This window comes from Blennius ocellaris (assembly GCF_963422515.1).
Source record: "Blennius ocellaris genome assembly, chromosome: 12".
Taxonomy (NCBI): Eukaryota; Metazoa; Chordata; class Actinopteri; order Blenniiformes; family Blenniidae; genus Blennius; species Blennius ocellaris.
The window spans coordinates 6,371,056-6,397,409 of NC_137661.1; the positions used below are offsets into that span (position 1 = coordinate 6,371,056).

The window sequence follows — 26,354 nt, forward strand, 5'->3', positions numbered from 1 at the left end:
CACACAACAGATATAATCCAGTGTAGCTACTGTTAAACAACCTCCAGTGTAAAAAAAAACCTAAACTTTTTTCTTAGTTCATAAGTCAGTGTATTTTCAGAGTTCTTTAAATGTTACGGACAAGCAGGTTTGAAGCAGCGTCAATTTCAACTCATCAAGCTGTGAAGATTTTCACGAAAGGAGCATGAATTCCTGGTTGTGGAACCGGTGGCAAAGAGGGACTGTTGGGGGGGAAATAAACCCCAGTTAGAGTCCTGGTGTTCACAGGGGAAAGGTCCAGGGCCCCTGGATGTGTTTCTCTAGGACAGTGTTTTTCAACCACTGTGCCACAGCACACTGGTCCACGAGATATAGTCAGGTGTGCCGTGGGAAATTATCAAATTAAAATTTTTTCTAAAAAAACATTTGCTCTCACAGCCGCTGCTGAGAGCAGTGTGTTGAAGAGTATTCATGTATAAATACTCTTCGCCAATAGATGGCAGCACAGAACTTTGCCGTTGAAATCGAAACTGAAAGACGTCAGTCTGGTTCATCCCCACTCCCTGCGGCTGCTCCCATCTTGTATCAAAGTACTGTGTCAGTGACAGTGATGGAGAAGTTTTTGAAAAGGAAGAATGTTAACCAGGATATCAGCTCTGTGTTCATCCATCAGGTCCAAGATTCACACTGAGTGAGTAAAAATAAAAAAAAGAAATTGGGAAATACTTTTTTTCTGTATTTATTTGATTCCTGTTGATAAAGCATTGATGAGAATGACTTTATATTGTTAATAGAGGCCACAGAGTTTAAAATGTTAACATTTTCAGGTGGTGCTGTGCCTCGAGATTTTTCCAAAGAAAAAAGTGTGCCTTGGCTCAAAAAAGGTTGAAAAACACTGTAGCAGAGAGAAACCTGTGCACCAAGGAAGGCTGAGACCCGAGATCACTGGTTAAACCAACTTTGGTAGACCAGCTATCGTAACACACTTTAAACTTGCGTCTCATGAAGACACTGGAGTGAGGACACTTCCGTAGCAAGGAACATTTAAGCGAAAAATCTAGGTATAGGATTGTAGTAGACGCAATGAACAGGTTACATTTGAACTGTAGAAATCTAATAAAACAAAACTGAACGAAGTAAAATTCCCTTTTTCAATGAGTTTATCAAATAAAGTTCAAGATTAAAATCCATTCAGTACGGCACAAAAGGTGTGTGTGTGTGTATATATATATATATATACACACACACACCGGTACACACACACACACACACACACATCTCAGAAAGGCAAATAATCTTTTCAATTGAAAATAAAACAAATTATTCACATATTGATTACAGATGGAGGTGACGGCAGTTCTGCTCGCCACCATACTTGCAACGCCAAGAAAATCTGGTGGGCTTATTATTGTGGAGCACTATCACACCACCACCACCATTGGTGGGAGGGTTACCATAGTAACATGAAGCCACCAGAATACCTTGTCACAATACCATGTGATTATTAAATACCATGTGATTATTAAACAAGTTGTACAACTGTGAAACCCACTGAACAGGAAAGGGCAGAGATTTGAACACAGAAAGTGTTTTTTTTTTTTAATGAACATCGTTAAAAGTTCTTACACTAAAATACTCATGTAGAGACTCATGAGTGTAAAACTACGTTTATCACAAAATATGTATGTATAAGCAGGACAAGATGTTCATTCTAAACCCTTGTTAAGTCCTTCGCACCACAGGACGACTGCCTTTGGACAGACCCGCCATCAATAACAGGCAGAGCGACGGCCCGTCGCATTACAACTGCATCTGAAGACACTGGAGCCACGACACTTCTCACATCTCTGCTGCCTGGTGGGAACCGAGCATGGATTCACCTGCAATCTGGCATCATGGTGGACGACGGCATCTTCTTCTTGCTGCGCCGAGCTCTTTCTCACCTGCAGACGGCTGGAAGTACTGCGAGGATCACGCTCGCCCCCATTTCTATGTTGCTATTCAAGACTATCCAGACGACACTTCTGAGTCAAGCTGGAGCGTCTTAAAGAGGGTGGCTTTTTTATTTTTGTTATTGTGGAATGGAGTTTGAGCACCAAGTGGAAACCCATGCAGGCATAGAGAGAGAATGCAGTCTCCCATAGGAAAGCTGGAATTCAGTTGAACTGTTGAAATATAAGAAAACTCCCTAGTGATTTGAATGACTGAATTGGAAACTCACCTTTTCACTGAAAATCACCCCATTAAACCTGAAGATTAAATATCCATTTAATATGATACAAAACAGTAGTAAATATATCAGAAAGGTAAAAGGTGAAGCAATCATTTCATTAAAAAACATTTATTTACAAATTGACTACAGATGGAGGTTGCAGCAGTTATTTATGCATCATAATCTTTAGTCAGCAGTCCAACTCCTTGGAAAGATCATTTTTTGGATCAATAAAAAAAAACTAGTTGGAAATATGTCACCAGAATGTTGCAGTCATACCAAAAAATATGCCGGTAGGATATCAAAAGGCGAGCTTCTTCATGAGAAGATAGACTCTGGAATCCACCTCGAAGCCATGGAGATTGTTGGCGTCTCCCTGCAGTCTCATGAGCAGACCTCCATAAGACACATAGGCAGAACTGAAAAAGAAACCACCCCAATAATATAAACAACGTTCACAACGGAGGTTTAAAATGCCACGGCAAAATAAAACAAACCATGCATATTATATCCACTTACAACTGATCTTCAATGTTACACATATTATTAGACTTTTAATGAAACCGTGTGGTGAAAAGTTGAGTTACTCACAGCCGCGTGGCTGCTTCCGTCGAGGTTTCATCGCCTTCAATCTTGTAAACCTTCCCATACATTACGTAATCAAACTGGTCTGCTCTGTAAATGTAAACAAAGTGCAGTGAGAATACAATTCTGCTCATTATTTGGAGCAAAAATAGAGAATGGACCCTCAAAAAAAAAAACAACAAAAAAAATGTAACCAAAGAGTTTTCCATTTTTAATAACTATGTTGCTTGACCAACATTACTGGTCTTACCTTGATGGCCGGTCGTCCTGAGGATTGTATTCACCATCATCTGGAGTTCCATCTTCATATAATGTGCTGGCAATAACCAGTCTGAATTTGTCACCTTAATGAAAATGACACATTTCAAAAGAGCAGGGACGTCATCATTGACACATGCGGTGCATCTGGTAGAATTAAACTAAAAATAAAACAACATTATAGTTGAATTTGTTTGATTTGAACACGAGTCATATTGACGGCAACACGCTCGCATATTAAAGGACGGTGCCGCTGTACGAAACATGGTATAACCAAAATCACAGTTCAATGCACGAGAGTCAGCTTTGCTTAAAAAGAAGTGTGGATTTAGTTTTGATGGCTATCAAGGTTATTATTTTCATGAAAATGACTGAAAAGACATTTAAAAAGAAACAATCCTTACCAAGATCAACGGGATAGATCTGAATGTTGACGTCCAAGATCAGGTCCATCTTGAAAGATTCACTTTCACAGTGGAGACGAGACACTGCAGAACATATATTAACCATTAAGAGTTTTACAGTTCATCGTCTTGAACTGTAAACTAATGTCGATAATTAAAACATCGATAACTTCATTTGCATTAAGTGTACAATTGGTTAAAAACAGCACTGACATTCATTTGAACACATTTTCACACCATACATATATAGTAAGAATAAGATCAACAAAAAAGAAATCAAAAGTGACCACGTCGTGTAGGTATTTGACAGATATACATGTAAAACAGTTAAAGAGAGAGGTCAAACTTATTTCACACACCTCTGTCAAACTTTTTGCCGTCCGGATCGATGTCTTTCACGTCAAAGATATCCTCAAACAGGATTCCAGCCATATTCGTCTATGGATTTTTCTATTTTCCTGCACACACACAAAACAAATACGAAAAACCTATAAACACTATGAAAACCTGTTTACATCAACAAAGACCCGAAGAAGTTCAAATTCCCACCCAACTAAAACATACTGAAATTGTACTCGTCTTGTGCTTTGGGGGAAACAAAACAACTTTTCCTTAATTAGATTCCAGCTCACGAAGTTTCTAATTAACAACACTTTTTATGAAGGTTTTCAGACATTCTCTAACCAACCAGCAGCAGATATTTAATGACAAGTGTAAAAACATCAACACTGTCCCTCAGCCCGTCAAGGTTCTGCGTTCAGCGCGTCGTCCAGATACTTCTTAAAGCTTACCTCAGATAAGATGAAAAACTTATTTTAAAGTGCCACCAAAAAGCCCTTGATTTCCACCCTGGCAAGAGTGTTTAATGTAGATTGTTTTCCAATAACAACCTAACTAAAGTCCACTCATTGAAACCTGAGGCATGCTGCAGCACCGCGCAGGAACAATGTGCGCCGATCAAATAAGTACTTCCGGGTCAAATACCAAATATTATTTATAATTTTATCATTAGTAGTAGTAGTATTGTTATTATCAAAACAGCTGTGTCTATAATTTAACATTTATCATAACAATCTGTTTTGATTTTAGTGTTTTTTCATTTTAAATATAAAAAGAAAACAGTTACGGGTGTGTTGTAGTTCCGAAAACAAAACGTATTTTAGGTCAATTAAAAAATATGATCTCCTATTAGACATAGAAAAACGCTATGTTTTGTCCATTCTGCAATTGTATCTCGCCTATTTTGCTAAACTGGTCAAAAGTGGCGCTGTTTGCCACATTTTCCTTTGCTTTCCGGCAGGCGCTTGTTCCTGTTTGGTTGCCAGGTTGGGCTTTTAGCGTCCTGTTGGTGAGCTGCTGGTGCTCGCTAACGACCTGCTGCAGCACAATTTTTTATCTTTTTTATAATTAAAAAATAATAATAATAATATGTATCTCAGCTGCGGATTGACTCCTTTAAAGGATTACATGTGAATAAGGTAAGGGCGACCACGAAGCCAGTCAGCCTGTCATTCAGTACTAGAATTACACACATTGGTGGACTACAGTGTGTAAAGTTGCCCAAATAAAGCAGTTCTGTAACGTCGGCACGATATTCACAGTTTCGTACTTTCCGGCATCGATAACTTTTTAATGAAACGTCATCGACGCACAAAACATGTCGAGTGGGAAACTAATTGTGGCGTCAATGGCGCACTGGTTTATTATGGTTGTGTGCAGGCATTAGAGCCTCCTGGCCTCCTGTCATCGAACGTTTCAACGTCCTGGACTTTAAGACGAGCTCCAGGGATCAGGGCAGGATGGAGGCCACATTGGCCATTGAAGCTGACATACTGGGGATGATCAAAGAGGTAAAGAAGCCATTAAACAGGACGATGTGTATGTGTACGTGTGAACATATATATATGTTTCTCTCCAGTACCTAAACTTTGAGGGGTATAACAGTACCGCCTCCAGTTTGGATGAGGAGTGCAAACGGAAAGGCAAACTTATCACCAAGCTCAAAAGACACGTCAATGTTGTTAAGGTAAGAATTATACACTTATTGACAGTTGTGTTTTCCTACAAGTCCCTTTTTTTTTTTTCGTTTGCTGCAGCCAGCCCAATAAATAGGTAAAACATTTGGTATGTGTGGGATCTAACACCTTGCTTTGAGGTGGGGCACAGTGTCAATGATGGTGAATATTAAGTACAAGTCAAGATTTAAAAAAAAAAAAAACACAAACAAATATATATCAAGTTTTGTTTTGGTTTTTTTAAGTAAAATTTGATATAAAAATCATCTCAAATCGAGCAATTTTCTTTCTCTAACTGACTTCTTTAAATGTGATTTAGTTTTGCTTTATTTTTCTATGTTTCCAGACGAGTTTCCTAGGCTGTTTTGATGATGGAGACCAAGGCACTTTCTTTAAATTGTGGGCAGAGCACATTCCTGTTCACATAATAGAGACAGATGTGGACGCTCAAAGTCTGGACTTCTACCTCCATATCCACTTTACTGTCTATCCTCTGAGGATGAATATTGCTAAAGAGGTATGTACTTCTTGTTGGGGTTTTTTCTCTTGATGCAGTTTTTCAATATGTCCGCTGTGGGGCACTGTTGTGCTCAATTTCTTTTCTTCATTGTCGCACGTGATCAGGTCGCTATCAGTAACGCATGTGCTGTTATGAAGTAATAAATGGAATATATGTGCGGTGTTTTTGTTCGTGGGTTGTGTCTTGGCCTCCTAAATCTTTTTTTTATCTATTTGAAATGACAAAATTCACTGAAAATCCCCAAATCTGCCTGCAGAATGAAGTTGACTTTGAGGAGAGGATTTCAAGCCTCAAGAATTACTTCAAAACTCGAGGAGCAGTTTTCAGCAAGACTGCAGACTTTTTGCCCTACTATGCTTTGCCTTATGTGTCTGACCCCACTGCCCACCCCTTCTTCAAAGCGCTCTTTGAGGTTCTTATATAATCATGAAATAAGTTAATCCCTAAACCCAAAGCATTCCCTGGTTGAGTTTCAACAGTGTTCCTTCCACCTCTGTTCAGAAATCCTGGATGCCACGGCTGAAGGAACAGCTGGAGCAATTCTTGATGTCGGTGCTGAAACCTTTCAACACCCCGAGGCTGTTGACTTTATATGTATCCTTTTTACTGTGGCTTCGTCCAAAGTCTCCATGATACGCAGGCGTGGTGGTAAATGGGGAATTTTCTAAAAATGCATCTATCCCTCCCTTGAAACAAACACAAATCATTTTTCTACTTACATTTGCACAAAATTAAACGACGAACCGTGAATAACCAGGATTTTCCTTTTTAGTCTTAAAGAACAGGACTTTTTGTCAATTTCTTGATTTGTAACCCTGGAAAACAAGTTCAGTGAATGCAATTGGGTTCTTTAACAAGCTTTCAGCGGAAGGAAGGTGGAAGGAGTACCAGAGGTAAATATGCATGTCAAATAATTATAATAATTATAATAATAATATGTGCTCATCGACTTTTGGTCGTTCAATGAAAACAAATGTATCCTTGTATGTTTGTCTGGGAGTCGTAGCTTCACACGTCTTGTTGGTGCAATAACCTAAATAAGGTCTATATCTAAGTGTCGAGGTTTTTACTGATGAAAAATGTTTAAAAAAAAAGATAAAATAATGATCGTGATTAGAAGCAGTCGTAAGAAGAGGCCATGTAAATGTGACAAATGATTGCTAACGGGCACCATTAACCTCCGCCCCGAAAACACTGAAACAACGACTCTCATGATGGCATTCAGAACGTGTCTTGTGCTTATTGCCACAAATTAAATTCTGCCTCAAATCAGGTTATCAAACTGCCATAAATGTGAACATTTTCTTGTCTGTTGGATTTCTTTTCTCTGAAGTCGTAGGTGATTATAAAAACAGGCAACTATGTTGCTTATTCATTTATTCATGTGTTGTTTTGTCGTTGTTTTTTTAATCCTAATGGTGCACATGTCTTTATCATGTGATTGTGTTTGTCCAACTGCACAGAGGACCTGCAGCAGTTACAGCTGCAGTTGGCTGAAGCCAACAAGCGCGCCATTGGCCACGCGGGGAAGTTCCGAACGATCCAGGCGGACTACTACAAGCTTATTGGAATCACGTCCGAGCTGGTGAAGGCCTTGGAAGCCAGTGTCGCAGGAAAAATGGTAAAGTTCTGCTTGCGGCGAGGTAAAAACCAATACATCCTGCTCGATAAGCCGGAGGTGTTCACGTCACACACTCATAAGACGTATGATTTGGCTGTCGCATTATTTTGTAGTAATGTAGTTTCATAGCAGACCTGATTCATTTTGACTGTTGCCATTTCACAACACAAGGAACTTAACCAGGAACTCTCAAAAGATAACTCTCTCATTGTCACCTGCTATATCATTAAACTCAAGGAGTGCACTTGTTTTTTGTTTGTTTTTGTTTTGTAGATCTCCCCGGACTACCTGCAGAGCCTTTGCGTTGGCCTGCGCAACAGCCAGTTAAAGCAGAGCATGGTACGAAACCCCGACTTCACCCCTCCTGACACCAGAGTTTCTCCCGCTGACAGAAAAATAACATCACAGGCCTCCAAGCAGGATGTTTCCATTCAGCGCCTTTTTGTTTTTTTATTTGACAAAGCTTTCAGTCCTTCAATCTGTAAGACTGTTCTACCAGAGGTGATTTTGTTTCCTTCCTCTTTAACATGGTGGAGCCAGTTTAAGCCCTGCTGTTTGACTGCAGTGTGAGAAATTGGCAACACGGGATGCTAAACATTTTAAAGTTCACCCAACCCGTTTGATATGTAGCGTCAGTTATCGTGGCCCATCTTCAAATCCACGTGAAACCGCAGTGGTTTTATGGGTTCTATAACAAATGATCTGGAAAACTGAAGAATTACACACAAAAAAACACTTGCTTGACAGTCCTGCTTCCTGTGTGTGACTCTTTTGTGTGTTTTTGCATGTGTGGCGTTTTAGTCCCCAAAGGAATATGATTCTAGGACTCCTCATGATAGCTATGTAAGTTTCATATTTCACATCTACTTCTTGACCTGTCACTTCCTAACCTGCTTGTGTCTCCTCGTCCTCCTCGTCTCGTCTTCTCGTCTGTGCCGTTCACCAAAATACACACTATACCTCACGTTGCATGACGTAGTATTCGGCCTGGATTGCTCTCCAGTTCTTCGTCTCTGTACGAGATTGTTCAAGTTTGATAAGGTGTTTGTAGTTTCAATGACTCTTTTTCCTACGTCACTTAGAAAGACAAGCCAGAGCATAGTTCAAGGCTCTCATTAGGTTCTCTTGTCTCAAAGATGAGTTATTGTTCTCACGCTTTTATCTATCTATTCGCCGTCTTTTCGGTAATTATCCATTTGTTTCCGCTTCACTCCTGAGGCCTAACAGTGCAGTATTCATTGAAATCGAAAGGGTTCAGCCAGACACCATGATATATCAATTATTGTTAATGTAGGGCAATACTGTATTCGTTAAAAGTATTTCTCTAATATTCAGCTTGTAAAACCAGGCGAGTTGAATAACCGTCTTTTAAAAAGAGGTAAAAAAAAAAAAAAGAATCAACACAAAGCAGGTTCTCAAGAACAAAATCAGCATTTTTCTCTCTGCTCTGAATCTGAGCACCAATCACAATCATCTGAGAATGAGCAGGTCACAAAACCTGAGTTAGTCCCATCGATCAGACAAAATCCAGAGTTTGTTTGCTTTTTTAAACAATAATCTCAACATTTGCTCCACATTCCTTAAACGTTTGACTAAAATAGTTTATCTGGAAATTAAAGACAAGCAGCCTTACGCCATGTATAACAGCTTCAGATCTTAATACTTCTTAAATGTGTTATTCTTTTGCCTTATTAAGCAGAGGTTTCTGTGTTTTCCGTCAATATGTTGCTACTCTATTCGTTGAAAATAAAATCGTCTCGGTCGTCTTTCTCATCCTGGAAGATGGAATCATGAAAAGACGTGCTGAAAATGATAGAAGCATCTTTTATGTAAACATTGTTGTTGTTTTTCAGAGACTTTGAGAAAGTGTTTCCTATAAATGAAGATCATGATTATATTGTGAATGTGTTGGTTGGACGTCATTGTCCATCAAGTGTTGCTTGGTAGGGGCCCACTGGTGTCGGATGTCACAAGGAAACATGTCTCATTGTTCTCGGCCATTATTTGGTCCCAATACGTTTGAGGAGAGAGGAATTTGGGGAATAATCCTGGGATCACTGATCTCCTCCTCCTGCAGTGTAACTCGCTGCTCACCAGCGCAAAAATGTGGCCAGACGAGCTGATACCTCAGACGACACGGATCACTCCCCCGACCTAATGCTGCCCTCCGCTATAAGTCCAAGTTCCTGGAATTCGAATTCGATTCTCGGGCTCAAAATAATCTTTCAGCAGTTTTTACACAGACTGTGCCATGTGCATGTCCGCCCTTGGTTTTCTGCACTGGGGTTGTGAGATTCCAGCCTTTACAGATATTTGCACACCTTTTTTGGGGTAATTTACTGCATGAATGGTGGCACATGCATGTCCCAGTGTGCTGCATGGACCTTGAGCATGTGTAGTAGACCAGTCTGTGTCTCATGGCTTCATCGTTTCTGAGAGCTCAGCAATGAACGAGCAAAAAGAAGAGAATGCACTTTTTTTTTCTTTTTTTTTTTTTTAAGTAAAAAGTCCTACATTTTGTGTTTTGCACAGATAATGTAAGTATGTCACCCATTTAAATGAAAACTTGTCACATTTCAAATATTGCTGTGGTATAATAAGTTTTTTTCTTTGGGGGGGGTTGTGCTTTCTTGCAGACGTCCTCCATCTCACAAGCATTCGGGAAACCACAGTAAGGTTCCTGTGTGTGTGTGTGTGTGTGTGGGGGGGGGGGGGGGGGGGGGGGGGGAGACTATTCAAAAGTGTGGAAGATGCAGTGATAAAATCCTAGATTGCGTTCGGTCTTCATTCACTGTAGGTTCTCAATGGAGGCCCCGATGTTTCCCTCTGTAAACTATGTCAAGCTGAAGGCGGATCTGGTTGAAGGAGATCAAAGACGAGCGTCGCTGTTGCTTCAGGCACTTTGCTGGGTGAGAAGAGCAAATCCCACTGCTTCACGTGAACGTGTCAAACGTTCTTATTTCTATGTGCAATCTCTGTATCCTTTTTAAAGAAGCAGTAATACATATATTTTTAAAAGTTTGAGCCCAGCAGTCTCTCTTATTGTTTGCTAAAGTGACCCAGGAGGTTTCAGAGACTGATAAACATTAGTTTTGGGTTGTTGTTGTTTTTTGACAGATTCATTAAATCAAAGTAAATCTCAGATTTTATTCAACGTTGAAAGGTTGTAATTTTCAGCCTGAAAAAAAAAAAGTGTGATCAACGATGCACACATGCAGTTTCAAACTTCCCGTTTGTCCTTTTGTTTTTAGAGACTCACTCACTCACTCCCAGGTGACCAAAGAGAGGTGGTTCTTCAGGCCTACATTGGCAATGATCTGCTGGAGGGCTACTCGGACAAGCAGGTGGGACGCGAGGCTGTCTATTTATTGTAACCTGGATTTTCAACACTTTGGGCAAATGTTATATATAGTTTCAAGTTGGACAATATTTTTGTTTGTTTGTTTTGTTTTTAAGCTCCATTTCTCTCAATGGAAAAAAAAAAAAAAAGAAAGATTCCCTAAAATTATCCACACTGGCTAATTAATCCCAAGGCTCTCGCTCAGGGCGGGATTGAGATGATGAATTAGCAACTCAGCACACAGGTTTCTGTCACACCACTGACTTTAACGACGAAGTAAACAAAGTGCGCAGACTGGAGACAGAAAAGACATTTCTGATGCCAGGGCCGTGTTTTAAAGGAGTTTTAAAGGAATGTAGTTTATCCATTTGAATGGCCTACAACAATCACACCCAGTATGGATGTTGTATTTTTACTATCATAGTAAGTCAGTATGTCCATTGAAACATAGAATTAACATTTCACCAAGTTGCTTTTGTTTCATAGGACAAAGGTATACATATTCCCAGTCATTTGCATTTATATTAATCAAGACTACTGCTCTGACGGCAGTGTTTCACCATTAAATATTGTCATAATTCAGAACTTGGGGGGGGGGGGGGGAATGGTTAGCATTGAATTGATAGAACAGACATGTAATTTTGTTAAGACGTCCTCACATACTGCTGTCTTCATCGTTCTACTGACAAATACTTCCTGATAGTTTTATTTAAATACACAGAGTTTTCCTGATTGTATTTAATCCTGATCATCAAGAGCTCCTTTCAGATTATGTCTCAGTGCACGTTCACATGAAAGGGGGCGGAGTTTTCTGCGTCACATGCACGAAGAAATCCTGCAACTCAGTTTACAGATTACTGAAGGAGCAGTTATTCTCTGAGAATATGAAGGATTAAGACACACCCACCAGGCTAAAAGCAACTCTGCCGCTGCAGCCGAAGCCAAAACATTCCCGACATGTTAATGCGTGACTTTGTGAGATTAAACCATATTAATTCATTGGATAATATAAAGAACTTTCGTCACCGCTCTTCTTTCAGTTTATGTTTTCCATCCAGTTGAGGCCGAGTTTCCCCCGTGTGAGTGTGTTTTGTGTTGAAATATTAATTCATCACCGCGACAGCTTGAGTTCTGTGTTCCATGAATTCCTGTTTCTGCAGTTCTGTCAGCGTGTTCATTAACGTGCGGTGCACATTTTACGCACAGTGCCTTAGGTGTCGTGGGCGCCGGGTGCACATTATCCCCAGCTTTCATTAAGAAAAGGAGCTTACTATTTTTTTCACTATTTTTCAAGTTATACACATTAAAAAAAATTTATGAAATTAAATTCTACGATAAAAATCTGTTTTGAATAATAGATGAATGCCTAACTTATGTCTTTTCAATTTCAAGTAGTTTTTAATACTACAATAGTGATATTTTGGATGTTACCACGCTGTGTAATTGTGATACATCATTATGCAATGCTCGTGACCCTGAAACCCAAATGTCTTTGGTCAGAACCTGCTCTTTCTTTTGTGTCTTCTTAATGTAGAAAACTGTGGTTGGTTTACTGACCTCCCCTAATGACACCATCCGCGAGTACATCGTCCGTCTCATCAATGCATTTGCTTCCTTTGCTGATGGTAAGTTTGAAGCTATTTACATTTGTTTAAGCATTTATTTTGTTTTAGTCAAATAAGCCATCATCTGACTGACTGCGTCTGGAAACAGACTGATGAAGGACTTCAGTGGTTTGATCTTGAGATTTATATTGATATTCCCCTTTTTTATAGGCTGCCAAACATATAGAAGGCAGCTTCTTAATACATCAGCCATGAAAGATCAGGCTCATTAGTGCTCATCTTGTCACGTATCTATCATGCTATGAGAGGTTTTGGTTTGTGTGAATTTCATGAAGACTGTATTAGTTCATTCCTAGGGACAAGAACAGTGTCATAGTTGTATTAATGTGGTTTTGTGCTTTTTTTTTTTCTCTCTCTCTCTTCTTCTTCTTAACCCATATGTTTTGGCATCAATATTTCACATTGCGTTTCAGTCTGGCCCCAAAATATGTCATTTTAAATTCTATTATACTGTGTTGTTTTTGTACCTAAATATGGATTGCAAATCAATCAAATATTTTGCAGATGCCTATCTTTTAAATTCTTAAGTCCCTATTTGCAACCTAAATGAAATCTGGTGAGGTTTTCATTCTTTGTTTTTTTTTTGTGTGTTAACATGAGTTTCCTGCTCACGTCCATCCGATGTTGTCACAATGTTTCCAGGTCGCGGTTACCTCTCCCAAATCCCCTCACTTCTGAAACCTCTCATAGAGGTCCTCAAGACGGAGAAAAACCCCTCGATTAAGGAGAAAGCACTTATGGCCATACAAAAACTCAGCCTCAGGTACATTTTTAAAGCGACTGCTCAAAAGTAATTCTGACAGACAAAACTTCTTTGTTTTGTAGGAGTTGGAATGAAACAAACTGAGGTCAGTTTTCTGCTTGATGGTTAATAATGGCCATGTGTTGGTAGGAGGAGCCAGCAGACTGCCATGATAGAAGATGACCTGATTAGCTGGCTGGTGGATGAGCTCCAGGACCCGGACTGCCTCAGTGACATCACTCTGGAGTACTCCGCTGCCTTGCTCCTCAACCTGTGCCTGCGCACAAAAGGTACGCAAAATCCAGAGGAAATAACCATCAGATCCAGTTAGAACTCGATTATTATTTTCACACTGTTCAACACGATAATAAAGAAACCTCCATCCAAAGTGTTGAGATAAACGAGTGATAAATGGCCTTAACAGAAATGTAACATCTGTTGAGATGAATGTGCTTTTGTGTATCTCTGAATGCTTGTGCATCTTTGTACAGGGAAAAAGAAGTGTGCAGACGACGCCAAGCATGTGCTGAAGGTCCTAATTGACCTCCTTGGACACGAAAACCACCGGGTGCCTGACACACCTCTCAACACTCTGACATGGATGTTATGTGCACAGTTCCTTTTATTGGAACACAGAACATATTCGTTAATGTTTACGTCTTGCGGTGTATCTTTTGTACGCAACCCAAACACCACCACAAAAGAGATCTGTCGTGACATTTCGACCAGTCAAAAGTTTCATCCCAAGACTTACGTGTGCAACCATATGGCAATTAATAGTGTGTACATTCATTAGTCGCCGTGCTAGCTGAGCTCTCTATACCTTCTCTGTTCATACAGGTTGTTTCTATTCGGTGTGACATCATAAAAGCAGGGCTTGTGTGTGTAATTTCACGAGTTTTGTCCTCAGATCCGCTCATTCGTGAATGGGACTTTGTACAGCATCTTCTGCGTTCCCTCTGTGCGGGAAGAAGCCAAAGAGATGGTGAGAGAGCAGACCGATGGTGGGATGTGTCTTGCATGTTGTAATGGACATATCGTTTTTAATTATGTCATGAAATGTTAAAAAGAGGGAGTGTGCGCTTCAGGCTGAATGTCACACTATTATAGAGTAGTTTGACATCATGCAGACACTCTTTCATTGAAAGAATCACAATTGGGATATTGTGATTAACAGCTTTAGTCCTGACTTCAGCCAAATGTCGTGTGTGTGAGCAGAGTTTTGAGGAGATTCTCCAATACTACATCCAAGAGGGAAATTCCAGCTTCAGCAGCCAGATCGGCTACATCATCAAACTACTGAAGTCTGGTGAGTAAACTCAATTTCAACAGAACTGTAGTTACAAGGCACAGGTACCTTTTTCTTTCCACTTGGTGATACCGGAAACACTGACTGGCTTTAATGCCACACGACCTCGGAGCTGAGTGCAATACTATACTGCATTGACAGTATTTACTTGATCATTTTCGATTTATTTAACTAGATTGTGCATTTTATGAAAAATGAATCAGTGTTGAGTGTGTCTTCCTGTGATACCCTTATTTATTTATTTATTTTTTACTTTTTTAAAGTGTTTTGAGCAGGAAATAAAAACTATTTAGTTTCATGAAAATGCACTGACATTTGCTTTGAAAATGTACCATTTTGTTCCCCATGCAGCTCAGGAAGAGTACCCGGAATCAGATGAAGAGGAAGGGGACGACAACGACGTACGTGCCCGTATCAGCGCTTTAGTATTTTACTGTCTTAATGACTGTATTTAGGAACAGAAGTAGGAAAAACATGAGCACTTATTGCAACGAGGACACATTCTATTCGACACATTTCTCAAATCCCATAGAGGCCAATCTCAACGTGACACAGATATTGTGTGTCTCCCACCTGTGTGTGTCTGCAGGTGTGATGGGCTTGAAAGATTATATTTGTGAGAAAGTGGGTTATCAAGATAAGGTATATGGTAGTAAGTTAAAGTGGGAATGACCCGTCTCTGACGGGTATGTACTGTGTATGTTCCCCTCATGGGAGCATAGGAGTTCCTTCAGAGTAAGTCCCCCCCTCCTTTTGCCTGTAATCTCTGGCTTAGTGCTTTTCTGTAGGTGTTATCCATTTAACCGTGATTGTTTTTCACCTCTGAAGGAGCTCCTAGAGTGCAGACGACAGTGGCCCCTTGTACAAAACATGTTGTTGGACCTAATATACACAGTCCCATTAATCATTAACAGCAGTTAGTTGATTTTGAGAGTATTCAAACAAATCATGCACAACCAGAGTTACCTCATTCACAATGTTTCCTTGTAAAGTTGTAGTGGTCATGATGATTAACTATACTTTTCCAAGATTTGCTGAAAGACATGAAGTCTTGTTATGTCACAGATGGTCTCTTGTCACCACTGATGTTCATGGTTTCTTTCACTTGGTCCTAATCGTGTGACTTTAACCGACTCATTACTTTCACTTTATTATCGCTTTGTATGACAGGAGGATTTGCTGGAGAAGGACCTCGACAAGGACGAACTTCTGCAGCCACAGTCGGGGGAATTGTCCGGGGAGAGTCTACTCACCACTGAGTACTTGGGCGTAAGAGCAAAACGCACTCGATGCACAGCTTAAATGAGCTCAGTAGGCACCAAGATCAACCCTCGTGCTGTTTACGCAGCATCGTCGTCCACAACTGGGCCACTTTGTCACTCAGGTCTGATAAATAAGAGACATGTAACGTCGCAGTAACACAAAAGGAAACGATGCCGAGGAAGAAGGGAAATAGAAATGTTTATATCATTGTGAATAGGCTCCTGCCACTGTGATGATATATAGTTAGACTAGAGATTGTTCAGATTATGTGTCGACGTTTTTCAATGTTCCCATATTGAAGCCATGTAAAAGAATTTTTCGTTTTAAAGTTTCACCTTGTATTTCTGCCTCTTTAACTCTCTGAGTATTACAGGAGCTTGCAAAGTGGCTTTTTTTCCTCAAAAAGGTGCCGCTGTATGAACTCTGAAATCTACCTTTCTTGGGATTAAGAGAGCATTGTCAGAAATTCTAAAATGATCTACTGACAAAACCCCTGAATGGTAAATTAAAGCATCTCGACTGATGTTTTGTGGATCTAGTTTTCCAGATGGGTCAGTTCACACTGATTTAGTGAGTAACTATAGGAGTTATCCTGGAAAGTAAGAGGTCCCTTGTTTAGAAGAATACTGTCATTAACCAGTCGGGGAAGTCGGTCATGTTGATAAACATATTATGTTGGGTTAGGGTGAGCTGAATACAGAATCTCAGGTTTATCAGATTTTGTAAAAATAAAAAAACCTTCACTATAGAGTTTATCTCGGTTAATACATACAAGCTGCCTAAAGCTGACCTAATAATCCAGATTGTCAGGTTTTTTTTTTGTTTTTGTTTTTTTTAATTTGTATTCATTTTCACTTGATTTCTACAATTCAACATGAGGTGTCTGTGTTCCTGTAGATCATGACCAACATGACAACAATGAAAAGGAACTCCCACATTCCACATGGGCAAAGCCTTGACGAGCCCCTCCAGAGACCGGTCACACCCAATTCTAACGGCAGAACAAGGTAAGTTAAACACACATTGTCAGAAAGTGTCTTTTCTTTTTTTCTTTTTTTTTTTTATATCTAACACTTGGTGTGACTTGAATTTTTTTGCAGATTTTTAGCTCAAATTAATGTGAGTTGTAAAAATATACAATATTATTGATACGTGAACTAGTGGAGAAATCTACGTTTAGATAAAGACATCTAGATATGAGCTCCTCTTGTCGCGGTGCAGATCACTTTACCGCGGCTATAGGTCATAATGACAATGATTGGACTGCCTCTTTTGTTCAGCGACTTGTATAATGAAGTTTGTCCTGGGTTTGAAACTAGTGCACTGGGTCAAAGCAAGAATGGATTCAGTTCGCCATCAATTATTAGAAACACTAGAATTGTGAAGGAAAGAGTTTGAGGCAGGAGTCGACTGGAAGTGGAATCACTTAGTTCTGAAAGTAGATCCTTGTCAACACAGACGGTATTGTTGCCTGTTTAAGGGTAATGAATATCACAGGTACAAGTTGTCCTTTACACAACCTACACAGGAACATAAGGACATGCACTCCTGCATGTCCTTGATGAAATTGTGTTATTTCTGATAAACTACAAACAACAACTCCGTTAGCATTTATTTACATGGAAGGTTTCTATGGTTATGGATTAATGGACGACCATGAAAAAATAGCAACGATAAAAGTAAATAATATCAATTTAATAAGCTGCTATTATGAGCATCTTTATAAGGGCTTCTAATAATTTTGAAATGTCTAATTTATATCAATAAAATGCCCGCGCAGACAAAGGAGCAAGGAAAGAAGTACACCTCCTTCCCCGAACAACTCCAGGCTGTGTACGCCGATAGGCAGTCGGCCCGGCACTGCCGACTCCCTCTGTCCAACCATTGGTGGGTGCTTTACCTTTTATTCCTTTCTTTCATTATAACGTGCTTGTGGAGACCCATTTGACGCATTTGGCTGCACACTGTTTTTTATATCATCATGGATAAATGATCAATCAGTGTCAACCTTTTCCTTCCTAAACGTGCCCAAACAGACGAATACATACGAGCAGAGTCCGCGTTGGACAGAAGATTTGAAGTTGGAACCATCAATGCCAAGGAGGCGTCGAGTGAACAATACACCAGGTAAACAAGTTTGTGTGTTAATGTCCAGTTAAAACACAAGTTTTAACTGGACATTCACCTATGCATTGTGCAGAGTGGAGTGTCTTTTCTAACAATTACTGTTATGTTCGATTGGCTAAAATGACATTTTGGAGTGAAATTATCTTTGTTTTATGTTGATATAAAATAGTTTGAGGTCTGAAATGCAAAGTCGATGCCAGAGAATATTAGTTCCTGCTGAAATACAAATGAAACATTCGACATAGTTTAAGCCTTAAACTGCGTGTTTTACGATGTTGGGTTTAAAACTCATTGCAAGCATTGAGTTTTATTTGTGTGGTATTTTTCCGAGGAAACAAGGAAACTTGAGGATGTTTTGATCCTCTTTGTTAAAGGTGCATGGTACGCCTGGAAGTAAGGCTGAACATACTGTGCTCACCTGCAAGTTCGGCATAGTTGGCTTTTGGGTTGAAATGTATGGAAAGTGTAAAAAGGTTATGAGCGTAGGGTATTTCAGCATGCAGATGGACTCCCTCATCTCAGACCAGTTATTGAGAAATGGCTCAGTTCACCATGAAGCGGTCATCAGGGTGGGATGTGGACGAAGGACGTCCACCTCTGTGTCTTTCTGTGCCTCTTCCATTCTCTCTGTATCTCTTTACCCTGCTGACGACTCTCAGCTCAGGGTGAAAACATCCCGTTTGAAGGACATGTGCAGTCAAACGTTAAGAGAGGGTCATAATCAATTCACCTGTTATAGTGCATTTTAGGTTCATCCTGAAATTTCACCCAAAAGCTGAATAACTCAAACTCTTTTGTAAGTAGTGCATGGAAAAACAGGACTTATTTTGGAATTGCAAGGCCCAGATATGGTAGTCTAATATTAGTTGATCACTTTACCGACTGAAGCTAGATCATTAGTAGTTTGATTGGCATTATGTGAAATTCTGAATCCACAGCTTGAGTTCACTGCTTAGAAAAAGAGATAATCTCAGAAATATGTTTAATTTTTTTGTTTGTTTGTTTGTTTGTATCTGCCTGCTCCCAATCGGACAAACCTCTCCCACTAAACTCGATTTTCAGCAACATTTAAACTGAATTGGATAAATCTACTCCATTGCTAGAGTAAACATGGACCTTGTTCATTTAGTGTCAAGTTATGCAGACAAATTCTGTTAAACTTTGTTAAAATGTTCATTGCTCATCTGTTGAGTGACCCAGTGGTTGTTCTCAGGTCAGTAGCACTTGATCTTAGTATATGCGTCCTGTATCAGTCATTTTAAAATGGATTTCTTGACAACAAGAACTGTTTGAAGAAAAAAAGAAGGTGTTGTTTGTTTCCTTGCTACTTTTTAAAGAATTTAGTCACTGAGGCCATATCGTGAAGAATGCTGCTGACGTGACGGGACGCTTTGGACGAGAAGTCATTTAGAGATGAGGAGTTTGAAGCCAACTTATAAAAGCCCTGTGTGGTTCTTCCATTGGGGGGGGTCTCCTTAAAGGGACTGGATCAAAGTGTTGTTAATGGCTGGTGAAAACAAAACACCATAATCAAAGGTCCCTGTAAAAACCCTGAGATGTGTGTCGGTGCAAGTGTGTGTGGATGGAGGGAGCTGGCAGGAGAGCTTCTCCAGGGCGACGTGTGACTCAGCACCAAGCTGCTCTGTGAGACTGTGACATGCGTTTAAACGAGCAGTGTCCACAAAGAGGCTCATTCAATCAACCCTCCCGTGGTTCTTCCCTCCTTTAAATCTCAGAGGAACTTGACTCCCAACCATCCCCCCCCCCCCCACATCTATAATATAACTCTCCAGACTTTAGTAGCCTCAATTCACCCTGGACTGGAAGACTTCCCTAGTGAGATGAAAGGTGCATTCATATTAAAGTGAATAGGATCTTGGGAACAAAGCAATTTGGCACAAAATAAGTGGACGTGTCACTGAGTTCAGACCAACACCTTTGTAGCAAAGCTCCGTAACACTTGAGTCTGAAACAAAGAACTGATGGACAGTCGGGACTTTTCTTCTCAGATATTATCTTGACTTCAGCTTTTCTCCTGTAGCTCCCTGCATTTTGGGTTGGATGTTTGAAAACCAAAGGCAATTTATGCAGCATGTATGCCAGTTCAAACTGTCCTGCCCCAGAAGAGCTCTGCAGAGTGCCCCCACTTATGTTCTCGGAAATACAATCACGGTTTGTAACACCCGGGTTATCCCAGATGTTATCAGCGATGTTGGAGCCGACGCGACTACTCAGAGGAGAAGCTGGATTGAAATCCATCCATTTGATATGGTATAGGATCGCTCTACAGGATGTAGGTCATTTGGCTCCCGCCTGATAAGAACATTAGAGGAGTCTGGAGCGTCACTGACGGGAGGCAGAAGAGCTGTTGTGATCCTTTTTCTCAAAAGTGACTCCCTTTTTATTAGTCTTAGTGATCCATATTGCTTTACACTTTATAGTCTATTTCCTCAGTCAGTAATTATTTTACTGTTGTGAAAATGGATACAATGACTGAGTAGTAATAGTTTATCATCATTGCTTGAACAACAGAAAAATGCTAAAAGCAGTTTGTTTTCGTAGTGTCGGATGTTTTAAGAGGATGTACGTCCATCCAGGTGTACATATTATTGTTAAAATGCCGCTGGCCTTGATACTACTGGAAATGCAAGCTGAGCTTATGTCAAGGCTCGTCTTAGTATCAATTTTGAAGTTACACTGGAATCCACGCGGATTATTTATATGAAACTAAAAAAAAATAGTGAAATAACACACAGTATACATGTTACAATTGAAAACGAGACTATTGACTGAACCGGGTAGTGATGGATATTGTGGGCTGTGAACCCCCTTCTTCATGCCTGCAGCGGCTCGGGATGTGTTTCAACGAGTGGGGGGGGGGTTTAATGTGGTTTCAGTTTTGATATTTCTTGTTCATGCAAATATATTGGCGATGAAACTGTCAGGGGCTGTTCTGTTTTTCCTCCTCTCAATAGCAACGAGTACTCTTCTGGATTTGCGAAAAGACCCAAAATTCCCCGGACACCCGATGACCTCACGGATCTGATACCCAACGTTCCGCAGAAGGACCCAAAGCTGAGCAGCAAGGCGGCTCTGCCAGACACCAGGAGTCACACAAGTAAGCAGCTGGTGACGGTACAAACCACAGACGCCAAACAATATTCTGTCTCGCTCATTACAGTGTTCTCATCACATTTCTTTCTGTTTGAGTATACATTTTGAAATAAATATGACAAACATGGTGAATGTACAGAGCATTTTCACACTGTGATCAAATAAACTCGAAATATAAAAAAAAACAAAAAACTTAATCCAACTTATGCAAGATTCCTTCTATAGTTTTAGTATCCATAATGTTTTATAAATATAGATTGTATACTGATTTCAGGGCACTGTAACCAATTGAAGCACCTATTGAACTCCTAATACTAAATGTGTCTGAGAAAGGAAAACTGTTAAGACCGATAACTTCTCAGAACTTTTGAAATTCACGCAAAAAGTCTCCAAAGCCCAAAATGACATAAAGAAATATTTGCACTTGAAGTCAAAAGTCCTATTCTGCACATGAATGGATCATTCTTATATAGTTCACACTGACAACGTGCAAATCAACACACAGAGTAATCAATTTGATAACAGCACTAATAAATTGACATTTTCTTCATTCTTTGAGTCGACATGAATCTTTTTGTCATCATGTCATTCTTCTACTGTATTTTCCATTTTTTCCACCTCCTCTCCTTTTCAGCCAACGCCTTTACAAATGGCTTTCATTACTAACGTTTCCTCTCGACATTGAAAACGGACAAAAGAGCACAGAGACGCGTGGAAGTCATCGCACACCTTTCCCTCTTGAATTACACTTATGATCTTCAGCTAAATCTGCTTTTTATTTTCTTTCATGGCTCATGCCAACTCTTACCGTCATCTCAACTGGTGACGTTCATTTATTTAATGGAAAAAGTAGAAGTTTTAAGTCTTAATTCATTGAGTCTGAGGTTCAGCAGGTTGCGGTTGAATGACTGAACGAAGACAATTGCACTATCACTGCACTTCTAACATCACTTCAGCACTTTGTCAACATTTCCATACCGTTAGAATGACGTTTTTTTTCACAACATGGTACAATTTTGTGGTCTTTTTATTCGTCAGACCAAACGTGTATCATAACGGCTGGTGACAACAATGGCAGTGTCCATGGGCACAGTAGCTCAGCCTCTCAGTAATTCTTCAGTTGTTACGGTAACCATAAAAGTCCATTTCTCTTCAAAACACTTTGTTCCCCCCCAACCAGTTTATATTTATTTGCTGTCAACTTGACATTTTGCATATACAACTTGAGTCACTGCAGGGAAGCTCTGGTGCTCTGAGTTTGATGATAGCATCTCTCGATGCTCTCATGCGTCTTAATTGCATTTGATGAGCGATTACCTCCGGCTCTTCCGTTGGGTGGCCTTACCATAAAGCTTGTAATAGCGCCTAATGGTCACTCAAAACCGCCACATCCTCCCGTGTGGTACTTTTGAGGTCTGGCAAGTGTCTGACGTCTATTGATTTATAAGGAGAGTCACTTAATCATTGCTTGTCTTAAAGGGCAATGAGCAGCAACACATGACACAGCAGTGAGTCCCTTGCTTTTATTGGCATGCTCAAAGAGTTTTCATTTGTCGATTTTGTCGTCGTTCGCTTTTTAATTTCATTTCGTAGGTTTTGCTTTCTGTCAAGTGCCATTTTGTAATTTTATCCACTGCCTGGCCGAGCGGACCTGAGGGGGGAGAGAGCATCAAACGGCAAAGCAAAGTTGCCCCTTAGACGCAGATTTTGGAATATGCTGTGACCAAGCTGCGTTCCTTGGCTAAGGGGAGGTAGAGGAGGCATTTGTGTGGCCGCCTGGGCCACCCACTGAGCCAGTACAAATGAGGAGAGGAGCTGCTGCAATTCCGCCACATTGAGAGGATGGAACATGCCGCCTTATCCCGGTTAAGTCGGGTCGAGACCAGTGGCTTCAAGTGATGACAGACGCGCCTTGTGTTGCCATGTGGCCACAGAAAGTGTGGATAGTGCTGCTGTATCTTTTAGGAAAGTTGCTCCAGTCTGTAAACTCTGTTAGGGAAATCCTTTTCTCTTTTATGGCACAGTAAAACTTCCTAGAGTCAGCACTTCACCACATTAATTCCTTGAAAAGTTGATTTAATGCTGTGTTAACTGTAAATAAAACGATGCAGTTCATCGGCAAATTACTGACCTTTTTATTTGTTTCAAAACATCGCAAAAATCAGTTTTGAATTTGAAGCTGGTAAGCATCAAGGATAGACATGGACTCAGGGAAATGTCACATATTCCACATCCAGATCAACTGCCTTTATTCATTCATTTTTCAAAATTAAAATTTTCTATTGTAACAATTATCTTGATCCAGATAACCACCGAAATTTAATGGGTTCTTCTTTTGCTCAAAATGCACCATTGTACCAATTTTTATGAAGATCCGCTGATTAGTTTTTGAGCTCTTGCTCACAGACAAACAAACGCAGACGACCTTACAGCCTCCTCGGTAGAGGTTAAGATTTGAACAGAGGCATCTAAAAGATGGAATATTTAAAGCTTTGCAGGTTCACGCAAGTATTTTTCCCTCAGGTGGAGAAAGTAAGTGTTGTAATTTATGCCTTTGAGTGGAAGTAAAGAGATGTTGAAATAAAAGTCAAATGGCACGTCAAGTCAAGTCTTAATTCTCACTAAAACTCCTGCAATGCTGAGTGACATCGTGCCGCTGCCTCTGACACTGCAGCCAAGACCAGAACGATCTCGTGCAGACAACTTTATACATCAAGCAAAGTGGCGAAAACCCTTAATATCCGCCATTCGAAAGCTGGTCGCGAGCAAGAATTTTAAAATAAATGCATTCTTATATATAGAAATCAAAGGTTTAGGTTTCAATGTGTTTAATAGAATTAAGAATTAAGAATATGTGGTCAAGTATTGATATAATATTTGACATGGCTCACAGTATTTTTTAAATTAATTCTTTTATTTTTAAATATGACTATGGACACATTTATAGCTAAAATGATTCATTGATGTGGTGAGGAAAATGGCATAAGGCCTTTTGCTTGGATTTTTTTGATACATTTTAAAGAGTCTATCACCTGATTGACTTATTTTTACCCCCTTTATCACTCCACCCTTCTCCGCCCCAGCCCCCACCTCTCCCCTCTCGTCCCCGCCGGCCAGGAGGACATGAAGAGTGAGCTGTCACCGTGGGGTAGCACTATCTCCCCACAAGCATCGGGCTTCCTGTAACATCATCCCCCCAGGTTGTGATTAGGGTCAGGCCAACAGGATCAGCGGCAACAGGAGGAGCAGGGGAGGATGGAACAATGTGTGGGATTGTGATTGTGAGGGGGGTTTTTTGTGTTGTTTTTTTTTTTTTTAGCTTCAGCACAGATTGTTTCTATAACATAACAAGTCATACAATAATCAGAAACCCTCAACCGTGCAAACATTTGTACCATGGAATCTCATCGAGCCTTGATGTTTTCTATTTGGATTGTATTTATTATCAGTTTTGTGTTTGTTTTTTGCTTCCAATAAAGGTGACAACGCATATAGTCAGTACTTTTCTGTTGGTCCTCGTGGTCTAATTAACTACTAGGAAAGTGCTTTGTTTTTGAGGTTTTTCCCCGATGAACTGTGAACTTCATGTAAAACGTTGTCCTTTATCCAGGCTCACATATCACTGGGACACAATTCAGTCGATTACCAAGCAGAACTTCACCTGCACCTGATCTTGTCCACTTCACCTGGTGAATGAGGTATGCGTAATACAAATAAAGTAGGTGTGCAGTGTTAATATTTTACAGTGGCCACACACAATTACCGGTAATGATATCAAGGTCCAGTAACATTGTTCAATGCAATTTTGGCACCGAACAGGTCGAGGTCTGTAAAGCCTCTTGGTTTCTTTGGCTGTAATCCAACAGGATATAGTTGCGTCTTTAAAAAAATTAAATAAATCTTTTAACATTTATTCTGAATTAATACGCTTTTGTTATTCTGATTCGGAAAGGCTGCGGAACATTTTTGGCTGAGCAACGCTTGGTAAATGTCACATGGTGTCCGTAGAGGAATGACATATCCAGCAATTAGTATTGTGGACACCAACCAGCGAGGAGCAGCACAATGTGAGGAAACAGGCCGCACATGACGGACTGACGCACTTGCAGCCAGGTGGCCATGTAACCCCCCCCCGAGCTTGAGTTGTGGTGGAACTGTCCAGCTGTAACGGCAACGGAGAGGAAACTGCTGCTTTCTATCAAAACAAGTTAGGATAGACACCAGAGCTGGAGCGAAGAGATACGGGTAAGTATCAAAAGTTACCGCACCAAGACAGCATTTGTGTCTAACTCAATTGTTCTATATTTATCTCAATGTTTTCTCCTCAAATTCCTCGTCAGTTGATCTTGAGTCATTATTCCTTTTAGTTTTGAGTTTGCAAAAGTGAAACTCCTGCTCAAGAGGCCGATGCGTCATTGCCATCACCGGCACCCTCTTTTAGTTTGTTTATCAGTCGTCAGCAATGTGCACGACTGATAAAAGGTGACGCCAAGTAAGAAGAGACAGTGTTTCGGCGACCGTGTCTCCTGAACCTCCTGTTTCCTCCTGTCTGGTCCCTTTGAAAAGAATAGAAAGAAGTCGACCCCCACAACTCTGCTTTTGTCGTAAACACCTGTGGACCCGTCTTTCCTTTAAGGTTGTGTGTGTGTGTGGTAGTTTAAGTGTCAAACAGTGGAACAAATTCAAAATAAAAAACAAAGAAACAAACATGCTTGATAAAGTTTTGAGAATTTTCAAACACATTAACCCAAAGGTCAGTGCAATTCAAACAGCCACAAAGCGGAAGGTTATTTGGAATTTGCCTTTTTAGATCTTTGACCTTCTCAGGAATGTCCTCACAAACTACCCATTAACCTTCAGCATGACAACACTTACATTTTCTTCCCCTTTATGTGTGTGTGAGCATGTGTGTGTGTGTGAGCATGGAAACAAGAACAAATGCCTGCTTCGCTTACTATTGTTCAACACTGTAATGACGGTTTAAGGGTGTTGATTCTTGAGCGGCAAACGGATAAAGAACTAATCACTGTCACAGATGACAAGAGCACCAATTTTGCAACGAGCCACACAGAAGCTCACTCATTATTCAGTGACAAATGAATGAAGAGTTTATCTTTTTTTTACAGGTGCAATATTATTTAAGATATAGCGCACGGGTAAGATAAAGTTAAACTTCATCATTTAACTTTTCTTTACTTTAACTTATTCATTTAACTTTTTCCCTTTTCTATGGATCCCAG

The 26,354-nt window shown here is 40.2% G+C and overlaps 2 protein-coding genes across 2 annotated transcripts; one reads left to right on the forward strand and one right to left on the reverse strand.

The window, feature by feature from the left end:
* Nucleotides 1-2,420: 2,420 nt before the first annotated feature.
* polr2h (RNA polymerase II, I and III subunit H) lies at nucleotides 2,421-4,357 on the reverse strand. Its single transcript, XM_080505832.1, has 6 exons — nucleotides 4,230-4,357; nucleotides 3,798-3,896; nucleotides 3,439-3,522; nucleotides 3,027-3,120; nucleotides 2,783-2,866; nucleotides 2,421-2,610 (listed from the first exon to the last, which is right to left on the reverse strand). Exons 2-6 carry the CDS (start codon nucleotides 3,868-3,870, stop codon nucleotides 2,493-2,495), a joined length of 453 nt encoding a protein of 150 aa, XP_080361958.1. The 5' UTR covers nucleotides 3,871-3,896; nucleotides 4,230-4,357; the 3' UTR covers nucleotides 2,421-2,492.
* A 425-nt stretch (nucleotides 4,358-4,782) lies between these two features.
* Nucleotides 4,783-24,588, forward strand: armc9 (armadillo repeat containing 9). The gene is made up of 26 exons (XM_080506882.1): nucleotides 4,783-4,916; nucleotides 5,158-5,288; nucleotides 5,357-5,464; nucleotides 5,800-5,970; nucleotides 6,230-6,385; nucleotides 6,475-6,567; nucleotides 6,839-6,866; nucleotides 7,437-7,594; nucleotides 7,868-7,933; nucleotides 8,396-8,437; nucleotides 10,231-10,265; nucleotides 10,392-10,503; nucleotides 10,846-10,938; nucleotides 12,469-12,559; nucleotides 13,202-13,322; nucleotides 13,452-13,591; nucleotides 13,793-13,869; nucleotides 14,212-14,286; nucleotides 14,520-14,610; nucleotides 14,962-15,011; nucleotides 15,781-15,879; nucleotides 16,771-16,880; nucleotides 17,654-17,760; nucleotides 17,910-18,000; nucleotides 20,976-21,118; nucleotides 24,198-24,588. The coding sequence occupies exons 2-26, from the start codon at nucleotides 5,238-5,240 to the stop codon at nucleotides 24,239-24,241; spliced, it is 2,352 nt and encodes a 783-aa protein (XP_080363008.1). The 5' UTR covers nucleotides 4,783-4,916; nucleotides 5,158-5,237; the 3' UTR covers nucleotides 24,242-24,588.
* Nucleotides 24,589-26,354: the final 1,766 nt, after the last annotated feature.

Bases quoted from the DNA above. Each gene is read 5' to 3' on its own strand.
- polr2h (XM_080505832.1), bottom strand. From the start codon at position 3,870: ATGGCTGGAATCCTGTTTGAGGATATCTTTGACGTGAAAGACATCGAT. The intron at 3,523-3,797 runs GTGTGTGAAATA...TATGTTCTGCAG, and splicing joins CGGCAAAAAGTTTGACAGAG to TGTCTCGTCTCCACTGTGAA. The intron at 3,121-3,438 runs GTAAGGATTGTT...ATTTTCATTAAG, and splicing joins GATCTATCCCGTTGATCTTG to GTGACAAATTCAGACTGGTT.
- armc9 (XM_080506882.1), top strand. From the start codon at position 5,238: ATGGAGGCCACATTGGCCATTGAAGCTGACATACTGGGGATGATCAAA. The intron at 7,934-8,395 runs GTACGAAACCCC...GTGGCGTTTTAG, and splicing joins GCCAGTTAAAGCAGAGCATG to TCCCCAAAGGAATATGATTC. The intron at 21,119-24,197 runs GTAAGCAGCTGG...TCTCCGCCCCAG, and splicing joins AGACACCAGGAGTCACACAA to CCCCCACCTCTCCCCTCTCG.